The sequence below is a fragment of the Astyanax mexicanus genome, chromosome 9 (assembly GCF_023375975.1).
Source record: "Astyanax mexicanus isolate ESR-SI-001 chromosome 9, AstMex3_surface, whole genome shotgun sequence".
Taxonomy (NCBI): Eukaryota; Metazoa; Chordata; class Actinopteri; order Characiformes; family Acestrorhamphidae; genus Astyanax; species Astyanax mexicanus.
Window position 1 is genome coordinate 18,053,087 of NC_064416.1, and position 14,033 is coordinate 18,067,119.

A 14,033-nucleotide genomic window follows, 5' to 3' on the forward strand; every position below is an offset into this window, starting at 1 on the left:
TTAGTGTTTTCAAGACACTTTTCAGACCAGCTATTTTATTAAGAACCCAAGTCCCAAGAGCTATACCAAACAAGGGATCTGAGGAGCAAGACTATTCAACAAGCATATTCTAACACCTGCATGCTTACTTCCTCCATTTTGGTGTAGTGCTGATCTAGCTAAATCTTAACAAAAAAGGTCAATTCAAGGAAAGGTTGCATAACTTCATATTATGAACATTGCTGACCCAAGCAGATTATGAAAGTAATTATTCTAACTTTTAGTTTTGAGGCTCCGACCCAAAAATAAAAAAACAATAAACTGAGATACATTATCTTCTCGCTTTTATTTCTCTTACAAGGTACACTTTATAGAAGACAGTAAAGTGCGTTTTAGATTCAGAAAAGGGAGGAAATAAAGTTGGGATGTATAAAATCAGGTCTCTTCAGTAAACTCTAAAGCCAGCATGTTTTTCCCCTTTCTTACTAATACTTGGGATAACTAAAACAAAATTAGCGGGCTACATTCGGATAGCATAAACAAACCAGAATGTCTGGGTATAAGACAAGCAGTGCCTGGCTACATACGATCAATTCTGCATGGTTAGACCAGGAATTTGTAGTAATTAGGATGCTAAACCTTAAAGCTTACATATGTGCATTATGATAATGATCATGATGATTCACCTAGCCTACCCATCTGCTATACTAGGCAATGTATTGTGGCTGTTACACAAAAACCTTGTATCTCCATTTTTGCCAAACAGCTCTATCTGACAGTTACTCAAATTTGCCATTCTGAAGATAAGATTTATTTTGTAGGGATGCACTAGGTTAAATATTTGATATACTATCTGAAAATAGTGAAATTACTAAATTTATACTGAACAATGACATTTAAATTTAGAGTTTAATTAAGAGTTTCCTCTAGTGTTTGTATTTGTGTTTTTTAACTCACTCTATTGCATAAATTAAATTAAACTCTTCCCTTTCAATTTTTTCCTCATTTATTCAGTAACATTCTGAACAGGGCTAGGCTAGTAAAGTTAGCAAGCTAAGTTAGGTAACTTAGATTAACTTTTGTCGTTTTTTTTGTTTACCGAAAAACTTTGTCTAAATTTCTCTTACACTTTCAAAGTGCCTTGTTTTAAATGTTAGGGCTCTCACAATTGTACCAATGAAGTGTGTAGCTAATCTGAGCTAATGGTTGTTGGTGTAAAAAAAAGTTATTTCTTTGCATCGGTAGTGTTATGCCCCTATCGCTAGCATTGTAAGCTTGTTGGGAGCATGGGCTAAAAGTGCGGTTTCAAAAATGCTGGGGGTTCTTACTTGCAAAAAACTCGTTACCATGTTTTACTACACCTCAAATCCATTTCACACCAGAATTCTCCTTTAATGTGGCCTTGTTTAAAACTGTAAGCTATGCATTCTAATTTCTGCAGTACTTTATCAGAAGTTTCAAGATTTTAACAGATTAAGTTATTAGTTTATTTGTTTTGAATTTAATTTCCTTCACTCTAGGACTGATCTTTATGACTTGTTTTTTTTTCCTCAGCTAAAATGTGTAATAGATTAGTAAACTCTTGTTAAAGGGGAGCACATGAAAAACAGAAATTTTCTAGACGTCTGAACCTCTAAAAACGTCCTCACACAAAGAGTTATTACACCAAAGGTTATAAATACACTGCCTGGTGTCCGAGACAGTTTTAGTTATCTAATTTAACTACCACCGTTTGTCTAAGGATAGCTAATTAAAATAGAAGAAAAACACGTTCTAAGGTAGTTAACTCCAAATAAAAAGCCCGTCCACAGGTATCCATACATATTATATAGTTATAAAAACAGTAACGTTAAAGTCAGCTGTTTTAAGCCCGAGTTTTACTGATTAGATTAGAGAAGCTTACCTTCACTGTTAGCAGAGTCGGACTGTGCTGTTTTGGTGCTTCGGCTGAATGTAAAACACGTCTGTGAGTTTAAAGCCTGGATTCAGAAGTGTTGAGAGGTGTAAATCCTCGTGCTGTAGTTGAATAAAATATGTATATCTTTATATAAATCCAGATAAAGCTGCGGTCTGGTTCAGCAGCAGTATCGTTAGCATTAAAGCTAGTAACGTTAGCAGTCCCGCTGTGTTTATCAGCGCTGTTTAACGGATTATAGCTTAATTAACCCACAGTAGAGTCTCCGGAATCCTCTCTCAGCTAGTCTAGAGGCGCTGTTTCCTCCTTTATCTTCTGTTTCTACAGTTTCATCGCTTTAATCTCTCTAAAACATTATAGAAGTAAGTTTGTTTGTACTTCTTTCACACGCTGACTACCTTAAACATGGCGCCTTGGTGACGTTACGCGTAGTAAACACACGTGACTGAAAACAACCAATTGAGCTTTGCTGGTTTGTTTGCTGGAAAAAACTGAAATAAATGAATGTTCAATAAATACAGCTTTGGAAAAAATTAAGAGACCACTTCAGTTTCTGAATCAGCGTAGAAATGGCTGAAATAACAAAAAGATGCAAGATTGGGTTTGTTTTTTATAAATACATTTTAATATTTTGTCTGGTTTTGGTTTGGACAAAAATATTAATTTATGTGCATCCCTAATTTCTTGCCCTAGAATGTGTTGTCTTTATGTGTAACTCAACCTCTTTTTGAATGTCTTTGAATCTCAGGCACATTATTCCCATATAGTATTTGATCATATCATTTCTCAGAGTTCAGCGATGATAACATGTAGGATTGTAGGACAAGAAATAAAAGACAGAAAGACTGCATACATAACCAAATATAACAAAACAAAGCTGTCTATGTTGAGGTGCGATACTGAATACCAGGCTGTAAATGAACAGAACAGTATGACAGAAGGAGGCGAAATGGCATGAAAGCTTTCTTTGTGCTACTGCTGCTCAAAACCATGCACATCTTTTTCTCTTCTTATAAATTACTCTTAAATAATAAAACTAATTACAGTATTTCATAAAACATTTACACATCTCTCCCTGCTGGTGGGCTTATTTGTCCTTGATTGTGCCGCCCACACAGGAAGTCTCGTTTAAGACACTCTTCAGTAGCGTAACACTCTTCCCCATTTCCCTACTGGCATACTCGCCAGCAATCACGACCAGATGTATGAACATGGCCTCCATATGATAAAAAGGAAACATACTCCAGAATCTGTGCTTGTGGTTGATAATCATGTACATGTATACAAGTATCGGCTTCTCTCTTTGTGAAATATCATAGAATAAGTTCTGTAGTCTAGTATCCTGACTAGAGAACGAATCTGGTAAGCAACAACTTCACCTGACCAGGTAAAAAATAATGTAAAATACAGAGCTTCTGACCATTCAGTGGACAGTCTATTTAGGTGTGATTGATTTGTGTCTAGACTTGTAAAGTAGGGATATTTATCCAGCTTATGATGAATGAATGCGAGAACTCATCTTGTGGTATCTCAAGTGTCCTTTGTTTTGCTAAGCTCTCATGGCACACTATCAGTCACTTTCAGTCTGTTTCAGTCCCTGTAGATCTACAACTGGGTGACTTTTCTAACTGTGCTGGGAATGTGTATATATTTATTTTATATATATGTATATATATGCTGGTTCCTAAATGTGACAGACACCATGATGCAGTGCTTATTGCGTGTGAAACCGGATGTGATATGCAGTCTGTATGAATAATGTTCCTGGGTAGAGCTTCTTAGAGTACTGAGGCAGCCTGAATTCAATTTCAAACTTGCCTTCAGGATTGTAGAGAAGTCTAAAATCTGCATTCACTTCATTTCTTTATAAAAGAGACATACCCGGGGATATTCGTACATATGGAATGGACTGGCTGCCAGTAATTCATACTGTTTGAGCGTAAAATCCTTATGTGTTTAAACGGATATGTATGCATCCAAACGTTGAATGTCATCTGTCCCAGGCTGCTGGCAACTGTACTGTGGCACCAGAGAAGTTTAAAAGCACTTGTGGGTGCCATCGCTTTAGACTCCCCTGTCCCATTAGAGAACATATTAAATCCAACGTGGAAATACACCACCCTATCAACAGGTGGCGTCCATGCTCCTCATAAGTGTAGAGTCTGTATGACTTTCTCAGGAAACTCAGGGCATCTCAGGACAGGGCCTCCTCGCCCTCCTTCTCCATGTCTCTGAGAGCAGTTGTGGTCCAGTTGGCAGCAGCTGCTCTGCTCGTATCTCAGCACTCAGAGGCTATCCGAGCTGTTTTCCTGACTGCCCTCTGTCACGTGGATCTCTGCATGTGGTGGACATTCAGGTACCTCGCCCGTCACGGCCAGCCGGATCACCCTGAGCCAGCGCTGCTTCAGCTCCTCACTCTCTGCTGCAAAGCTGTGCACGGACTTCGACTGTGACAGACGGAAACTAGCCGGAGGGTCGGCTGGCCGAGCTGCATCATCCACAGAGTACCCTAGCAATGGGATTGTGGACTGGGCTTTAACATCCTGTAGTGAAAAAGAATAAAAAAAGAATTAAGAAAAGAATTTTAAAAAGTCTGAAACATTCAATGAAATTTTAATTTATTTTTCTCCATTCCCATCTTTATTTTTATTTTGCTTACTTTTGTAGTTCTTTTTGTAAAACAAAAAGTGTTGTGTATATTGAGCATTTGACCCCTCACTACTTAAATCAAACACATTAGAACCATTATTAAAAAAAGTCTGGAGTTAATGCACTCACCTGTGGTGCTCCATACAGGTACAGCACTAACGCTTCTTTCTCGGGGATGACACACCAGACTTTCTGCCAGGGCTTGTTCTTCTCACAGTACTGCAGGAAGCCACACATTATACTACTGCCTGAGAACTGCGCTGCCTCAATCTGCCGGGGAGATAGAGAGAGTCGGTTAGATAAAAATACTGAATGTTAAGAGAGAGATGAAAGGGATGTTCAAAGCACTTTAGCTAAGATAACAGAGGAACCTTTAACCGAAAGTGAAATGGAAGGAAACAGAGAGCAATACAAAAAATGTTAGAGTTCAGACCCAGCTTTAGTTCAAGTTCACAGTAATTCATCTGAAATATTTTTTTTTCTGTCCAGTCCAGTCCAGTAGCCTTACATTGTAAGTAATAAACTGCCAGAGCTTTTGACAAAAAAATAGGACTGACAATATTGCTATATCTTTACAGATAGAACCTGCTGAAGGATATTCTGTCAGAAACCTGCATATAACTTGTTTATATCGCAGCTATTTTCATTATTTTGCACTTTGCCTTAACTGGAATCTAAGGAGGTTATGACTTTACTTTATTAAACATAATAGCTGCTTGCTATTCTTAAAAAATAATATTTTGTTTATGTAATGACCTTTTTTGAAATAAAATGTAAAACATTGAAGTTGTAGCTCAGCTTAACGCTGGAAAAAAAATTCAATTCAGCAGTGAAGAGTTAGACTCTAAGATTCAAATTTGTTTATATGTAGAGTGGCAATAAGTAAGACACTGATAGGATGGCAAAAGAGGAAAAGCTTAGAATTTGCCTATTGCCATTGGATTACTGACAAAATTCAGTGTTCTAAAAACTTTATCCAGTGGTGTACACACCCACTGTGTTCTGTTAGAGGTCTACATAGATTGTTCATATTATCTACATTTACTCAGTTAAGTCTTCACTCACCTCTAGGATGCCTTTTTTCTTTCCTTCCTTCTCCTCGCTCTCTGAATGGCCTGTTAAGATGGAGTAGCAGTCTCGACACACCTTGTTCATCTTATTCCCGTCATATTCCAGAGAAGCTTTATTGTCCGAGCACTTCCAGCAGACCACCTGAGAAACAAAAACAGAAAAGAACAAATCAGCCCCTCACTGGTTGAAACATGTTTGGTAGGTACTGACCACTGGGAACATACTGCATACTGGGAACACCACAGAAGACCTGCCTGATGCTCTGACCTGCCTCCGTTCTCTAGCCTCATAATTTAGCTTGGCAAAATGGATCATATTCTTGCCTTTATCCATTATTCTTGCTTCTGAACTGACTGCTCACTTGCTCTCTAATATGCAGATCCTTGACAGGTGGCACTGGAAGAACTTTTAGCCTCCCTTGTCTGCAGTTTTAATGTTATGGCTGATGGCAGTGTAAATGTGTACAGTATATGAAAAATGCATTTGATGAGCAAATACTAAGACCAATTCTTAATACATGAAAGCTGTGGATAAATGATAATTATGAAATTCAGTGGATTGTTTAAATCAAGTATAAAATCAAGCACATGGTTATGAAGCCTGTCTTTATAAACATAGGGAAAGAATGGGTGGTTCTACACAGTTTGGTGAATTTTTGCATGGTACTGTAATATGGAAGCATTTAGGAATCATAGCAACTCAGTCATAAAGGGTCAGACCATGTAAAGCTACAAATCGGGGTCTCCAGATGTGATACATAATGCAGAAAGTTCTCATAGTGCAAAAAGTAGAATGTGTAAGTTTCCCAATATGGTTGTCCACATAGCATATACAACATAATTCTCTTCTTTATTGTTCTGAGTAAACTTACATAACCACAGGCTCGACAGTGATGTCTCCTGCGAGTGAGAGCGTTAAAGGGTTCTCTGCACTTCATACACATGGTCACCTCATTGTCGCGAATCCAACGTGGTGCACGTTTCCCCAGCTCTGATATCTGAGAGCAGAAACACACACAAACACTCATCTCAGAAATTTAACAAAACAAAAACTCATTTCATATTTAATCACTAACTTTGTGTAATATTTTTTCTATCACTATACTCACCGATACTTCCTCCACCTCTTTAGATGCCGTTTTAAACGTCTCATTCTTTTGGTGAAAGATCTCTATTGTTTCCTGAAATGCCTAAAATAAGCACACAACACTGATGTCAGAGATGGACTATATATCAATAGTAATACATTAAAAATAGGTGTGGAACTTAGTTACTTATTTACCTTTATCCAGTCCTCTTTATCTTGCTGAGTGCTGCAGAGAATACAAAATAGGGAATCAGAATCAGTTAGAGTGATATTAGTCAAACACAGCTGTTTTGTAGTGGATTTCCTGAATGAGTTTTCTAAGTACTCTCTTAAAACGCTGCATTAAGCAATGCCATAGAAGAACCTCAATTGGTCTATAAGCGTTTTTTTTTTGTATATTTAGAAAATGTGCAAAAAAAAAAAAGAACTGAAAAAGTGCGAAACATCAACACCCAATGAATAAATAAACAATATGTACCATTTCATTAGTTTTATTCTATAAGAAATCATGAACTAATGTTGCACTCAAAATGTTCCCCACTACCCTAAACCCCCTTATACTACATACTATATATAGAGTTCTGGAAGAAAATAAGAGAACACTTAAAAATGATTTTATTTTCATTTTACCAAATTAAAAACCTCTGTAATGTAATCAAGAGGAATATGGATTATCACAACCAACAAACCAAACTAAACTGCTTGAATTTTTGCACCAGGAATGAAGTAAAGTTATCCAAAAGCAGTGTGTAAGACTGGTGGAGGAGAACATGCCAAGATGCATAAAAACTGTGATTAAAAACCAGAGTTATTCCACCAAATATTCATTTCTAAACTCTTAACACTTTATGAATATGAACTTGATTTTCTTTGCATTATTTGAGGTCTGAAAGCTTTGCATCTTTTTTGTTATTTCAGCCATTTCTCATTTTCTGCAAATAAATACTCTAAATGACAATATTTTAATTTGGAATTTGGGAGAATTGTTTGGGAGAATTTTGTCCTTTGTTTATTGAATAAAACAGCAATGTTCATTTTATTTGAACATATACCTATAAATAGCAAAATCAGAGAATCTTAGAAACTAAAGTGGTCTCCAGAACTGTATATATACAGAACAGTTGGCATGGATGGCCAGCGACTGCTCAGTGAAGTATACATCATCTAAAGTTTCTTTGCATAAGTTTGGTTGAAAACCTGTTCTTTGTAATAGTAATAGATGTGTGAGGCCTAAAAAAAGCTTTACACATCTTTGAAACTTAAACATGGTTCTTTAACACTCAAAGACAAATTTAAAGCAGAATTTATCTTTAGAGGTTTGTAATTTATTTGAAAATTAAATGTTAAAGTAAATCTTACCTGGCCTGCAGCTCCAGAGTTCGCTCCTTTCCCGACACCTGGAATGTATGAGGGTAATCCTCATTGTAGGTCTCTGCCACCTTCATGCCATCAATGCCGATTCGCGTGCGGACGGTGAACTTCTGCCCCACCAGGCTGAACTTGGGAACGCAGTAGAGCAGCATGTTGTTGAACTGGAGACAACATTAGCAAAGAGATTATGAAAGAGATCAATCCATTTTTTTTATCAATTAATATATTTATTTCTTAAGCCAGACATACTTTGGGCATATAAATAATGTCTCTAAAATGTAGATTTTAATTTTATTTCTGTCACAAATTAATTTTAATACAAATAAACTTCAATATACTTAATTTCTGTCAGTTTTATCATTTTAATATACTAAATAATAAGTCTTATTAATCTGCAAAAATAAAGGTAGAATGGTAGAATATTACATTTCAAAGCTCAGCAACAGTCCAAATAATTTTAAGGCATATATTACTAAGTAAAGAAACATTACTGACATGACTTTGTCATTGGTGGGGTGTTTAGTATGTTATGATGCAGAATGTAACACATATAAAGTACAGAAACATAGTTAATAAAGTTTCATAGTCATGATATGGCTACTTATTCCCATTTAACTAATATGGCTAACTCTCTCCCACTATCAACATAGCAGTAATATACAGATTTCTGGTGAAGAAATCATGTAGAATCATGTGAGCTCACCAGAAAGAGGTATCTGTCCATAGCTGAAGTGTTCCTGGCTGCTAGTTTGAGAATGTGGCCCTCCTTGATAAACTCATTGGAGGCATTCACAATATCCTCCTCTTCCCCCAGCATTTCATAGATCTCCAGCAATTTCTTCAAGTTCTCCTGTGAAGAAAAAAAGCAAGTAGGAAGGTTAATCACAAGAGACAAAGGGATATAGGTAATTTATCATGGGTAAATTTAGATACATTAATTTCCATCTAAAGATAGCTGAGAGAGAGAGAGAGAGAGAGAGAGAGAGAGAGAGAGAGAGAGAGAGAGGGAAAATAAGTGCACTCACAGATTTGCGAATGGCCGTGTTGGAATGGGTGGCTGCCGTGGCAATAATTTCTAAAGACTCTAAAAACGAAACAAATATATGATGTTTATTTCACCACATAACTGTTGATGTTTATTTCATTATGTCCTGAGAGAACTCACTTTCAGCATCTCTGCGGTCCACATGGTCCTGAGGGAGCTTCTTCAGGTAGTCTTTGAGGAGCATCTCGTATCTCGGCACTCTTTGCACAGGCTCCAGCATGTGGTGCTGCAGGCTCAGACTGCCACAGACCTCCTGCTTCTGAACTCAGGACACAACAGGACGAAATATATCTATGAGTACTTTATTTTTTTTAATACTTCTTAACATATAGTTGATCTATTTATTTCATTTATACAGATTTTATAACAGATATTTCAATAAACTTTATATGCTTAGAATTTGAATGTTATTTTCTAGAGATTGTTTCACAGGAAAAATACTGTAAAATTAATTGAGAGATACTTGTAAAAACTCTCTGGCAACATAGGCATCAGATAATGTCATGGAAAAATTGCTATGATATTGAATTGGTTTGGTTGTTGGGGTTTTATTGCCACTCCAGCACAAAATTAGGCTATTTGTGGCATACACTTGGTTTTATACGTGTAGATATAGTACAGTTGATTCAAAGATTACATAAGTCACTACATATGTGTCAAATTTGATGTTTAAGATTAAGATCCGATAAAAACTTTAAAATCTTCCCTGGTGGGTTTTTCCAAAAAGGTCCTTTATGTTATTTTCTTGATAGTAATTTTTTTTTATATCGTTATGGGCTGGACAGTCGATGAGGATGTGTTTCATAAGTATGTTTCCCTTTTGCGTGGAATTCAGGTGCATATGGTATGCCTCCCATATATTTATTTAATTATTAACCATAATTATTATCCATTTAGCTATGCTGATTTCCCCGCCTACTTAGCTGCACTCCTATTCATCGTCCTTGTCCAGCTCACCTGTATTTCCTGAATGGTGGCTTTGAACTGAGGTGAGCGGTCTGTCCACTGTTTCAGCAGCTCCATGGCTTTATCAAAGTTCCTCACATACTCTGCATACATCTTCAGAAAGGGCGTGAGCTTCTGCAGAATGTCGCCAATGCGTGGTGTCGTCTCCCTGAGAAAAGGTCAGAACAAACCACAATGCAGGATGTTCTACATTCTAACTGCACAGGTTCTAGAAAAAAAAAGTAGAAGAAATTACGTCTCAGCAAAGGGGAAAGCTGAGCTACGCCGGATTCCTTACCATTCTCCCATGCGTTTCTCCAGGTCTGGTAGGAGGAACTGGCTGTGGAAGGCATTGATGGAGGAGATATTGGAGAAGATGTTCTTCACCACATCCACAGGGAATATGCCTTTTCCTGCCTCTTCCATCAGCTTGGCGCAGAACACCTGCAAACCAGGGCCAGATAGAAGAGAAGTTTGTATACATGTGTGGCATTTACAAACCATGGAAGTAGGGGTGGGTGATATGGTAAAAATACTAAAAATACAAAAAAAAAAAAAAATACTAAAAAAATCTGCTTATCAAACACTGTTCCATTAAATCCCAACATGGATTTATATATAAAATATACAGGGCTTTATTCAGTTAAACAGTATTAATTACTGTTTATTACTGTTTGCTGTTTGTAATGAAACGTGTAGTTGCTAAATGTTTTCTAAGCACTGACAATGTTCACACATACATATTGTGCATATTGTGTATATTGTGTTTCTTCAGTTATTTTTCTTAACTAATAAGTTAAAATGCCCTTCATTAACAAAGAAATACAAGTCTCCACAAAAGGAAGAAATGGTCACCATATGGTTATTTGTTGAAATTAGTTAATATATGAAATAAATAGCTACATAGTAATTGTAAAAAGTATAAAAAACTCTCAACAAATCTTACCTGATCTAACAGGTTGAGTCGAGCAACATAGGCTTTCTCTGTCTGCAGGAGCTCATTCGCGATCTTGTACAGCTTCTGCTCATTGGTTTCCTAAACAGAAAGAAAAAAAAATCAAAATCTCGACCCATAGGGTGCTCTTTATGTGAGGTAACTATTGATTAGAACAGATCAGATTTATTTTGCAGTTGAATAGATACTTCGCAAATTATTGGTAAATTACAGGCAATTACAGATAATTTACTACTAAATACTTACATGTACAAATGTAACTAAGTACAACTAAGGTAAAAAAATACCTGATAAAAATATTATTATGCAACTTATTTCTACTAAATACTGAAACTAATCTGGTATTTCTACCAGTTATACTGTTCTTACACAGTGAACTTACAAGCATGCCCTAAGTTCTGACTTACTTACTTACTTACTTATTTCCTGTTAAATTTCAAGTAAACATTACAATGTACTCTCCCATATACAAGTTACCTATTAGGTAACTGCATTAAAAGCAATGCAAACTTGCATCACCTGTGGCGAAAGTAGGTTCTAACTAGCAGCCAAGGGGGAGAAGTTACAAAACACCAGTGAATCTGAGAATTTAAGAGGTTATGGCAAATATGCTACTTATTGATGCTTTAAACAGTAAGTATGCACTGTACCACACAAAAAAAGCTAAAGAAATGATATTTTTATTTGCAGGCATTTTAACATTGTGGATAAGGTCAAGAGTGTTCACAAGGGTCCAAGTTGTTATAGAATTACTACCAGTGTGCACTAATAAAACTTAAGTACAGCAGCACCCCCTCCCTCTTCATCTGCTGTACTATTTATAGTGTCCAGTCTCAATCTTATTCTTACTGGGTGTAGAACCTATTGTACAGTGTTTTTAATAGTTTACTCTACAGTGATGCTGAATGTATGTATTGTATTTTAAGTTGGATTGTCCTGCTGCTTTTTTATGTGGACTGTCGCACCATGTTCTGGAAACTGAAGACATGAGCATGCTTGGCATGATACGTGACTAGCTGAGCTTCCTATAGCCATTCCAGTATCCTATGCAAATCAGATGAGAATGGGTTTCTTTTTCAGAGTCTTGGTTCCTGTCTGGGATTTTTCCTGTCTATGGCTCATTCACTAGTGGTCTGACCTAGGCCTTAAATACATGTGTGTAACAATAGCTGCTTCTAAGGACACTATTAGCTGAATCTGGCGATCTAAATTATATATATCATGATACAGAAAGCAAAGTTATATATTGTATGTACATAGATTACATACATTAGAAACCTTTCTTAGTATAGGAATTCACTTTTTTCAATCACACTGTAAACTCACAATCTGTTTGAACTCAAAATAAATAAAGTCTTGTTTAAAAAAATATATATATATATATATATATATATATATATATATATATATATATATATATATATATATATATATATATATATATTTCGGAACATTACTTGCCTATTCTGAGTTAGATTAATATTTGTGCTCACATATATACATTCAAATGAAAGTCCTTGAGTTGAATCTACTTACTATAACTGAGTAAGGTCTGTTGCCATTGACTGCTTTTTTCTATTGGCTTTTTGCACAATCTATTTGCATACTAGGTGTGTCTATCGGTCTGTAGTGATTACCCCAAGGCTACTTTAAATAAACCTGTATATTACAATTATGATTAACATCCTGGTCTTTATGTTGTAGGCTATAAGAGCAAGCATTATTTTATGAGCTGCTAAGCTATGTCTTGGCTGTATGCTATACATTCTCAACAAATTGCCTCAGATTATTTTAGTAAATTCAAATTATCCAGGCTTTCAGTGCAGAACAGTAAAACACTGCTATCTAACAAAGACAATACTATGTTGTTAAGAATCCATACAGCATTGCAAAACATTATATTACATATTTTCTTCATATCAATATTTTCTTACACACTTGCTGAGTAAGCTGCTATATATGAGTAGTCTATATATACAGCAGTGGTGTGCAGTAAGGCCCTTCTATCCCTTCAGAGAAGGGGTGACAATAGGTGCATGTAAATCATTACATAATATTTAATCAGGAAATCTATATTATAGTTTAAAATAGCTTCTGGCACCGTACCTGCGTGGTCCTTCTACTGATTTTTGAAGGACATAGTAATGAGTCTATTAGTAAAGTCATAGGACAATCTAACCAATCAGATTCATGATTTTCACTAAGGGGGCGGAGCCATGGCTGTCTAACCCTTTCTCAGCGCTCTGATGAAAGATGCAACGCATTGGTTAGTCGTAAAACGGAGCGCATGCTGGCATAGTTTAATAGTTAGCGAACTATCATGGAATTGCGACTGCAAAAAAGACAGATATTGTCTCATATCTAATTAAAAAGCCTTTTTCAAGGATGCACTATAGTGTGAAACTAATTCACAATAATACGCCGCCTGACTGGTAAGTTTTTCAGTGTATTTAATGTTTTGGCTGCCCTGGCGTACTGTAGGCATACAAATGAGGGATCTTTGTTGAACAGCTGTACTTGTAGGAAAATTAAGCATTGATATTTGTGGTCTGTTGTACATGGTACTTTTGTCCTTTGTAGCTGTGTTTGTGGGCTATTAAGGTGTATTAAGTTCATATAACTAAGTTAAGACAGAGAATATGTAGTTCTTGTAATATTCATCTATGTGTAGGTCGGTGGGGGTGGAGTGCTGCAGAAGGGTACCTACTATATTAACTGCTCACCACTGAAATACAGTAATAGTAACCATAAGACGTCAGCGGATCTTACATCCTATACACTCACATCTAAGACAAATGAACACACACTCATACGCACATGCACATAAACAAGCCTATTGTGCCAGCAGAGGCCTGTAAAGGGAAATTCCTGCTGCAGAAAGACAAAGCACAGTGCTGCTCTTAGTGTCAGCACTTCTGAAAACATTCAAGTCTCACACCAACACCACAGACACACAGCATGACCTTTAACCTCTCTCTCTGAGATCCCTACATACAGTACAACACAAACATACACAC

At 36.4% G+C, this 14,033-nt stretch overlaps 1 protein-coding gene across 7 annotated transcripts in view; it reads right to left on the minus strand.

Annotated features, from left to right (window-relative positions):
* Positions 1 to 310: 310 nt before the first annotated feature.
* fgd4a (FYVE, RhoGEF and PH domain containing 4a) overlaps positions 311 to 14,033 on the minus strand; it is an 83,997-nt gene continuing 70,274 nt past the window's right edge. For 6 of the 7 annotated variants that reach the window (XM_022679603.2, XM_022679608.2, XM_022679604.2 and 3 more), the window contains 13 exons: positions 11,008 to 11,097; positions 10,360 to 10,505; positions 10,074 to 10,230; positions 9,237 to 9,375; positions 9,097 to 9,155; positions 8,775 to 8,921; positions 8,060 to 8,232; positions 6,896 to 6,926; positions 6,723 to 6,803; positions 6,486 to 6,611; positions 5,609 to 5,755; positions 4,673 to 4,813; positions 311 to 4,437 (listed from right to left, as the gene is read on the minus strand). In XM_022679603.2, coding sequence (XP_022535324.2) covers positions 4,180 to 4,437; positions 4,673 to 4,813; positions 5,609 to 5,755; positions 6,486 to 6,611; positions 6,723 to 6,803; positions 6,896 to 6,926; positions 8,060 to 8,232; positions 8,775 to 8,921; positions 9,097 to 9,155; positions 9,237 to 9,375; positions 10,074 to 10,230; positions 10,360 to 10,505; positions 11,008 to 11,097 — 1,695 coding nt within the window. In that variant the 3' untranslated portion in view covers positions 311 to 4,179. Of the gene's footprint in view, positions 4,438 to 4,672; positions 4,814 to 5,608; positions 5,756 to 6,485; positions 6,612 to 6,722; positions 6,804 to 6,895; positions 6,927 to 8,059; positions 8,233 to 8,774; positions 8,922 to 9,096; positions 9,156 to 9,236; positions 9,381 to 10,073; positions 10,231 to 10,359; positions 10,506 to 11,007; positions 11,098 to 14,033 lie in introns of those variants that run through there. The other variant, XM_022679609.2, reaches the window with a different exon arrangement.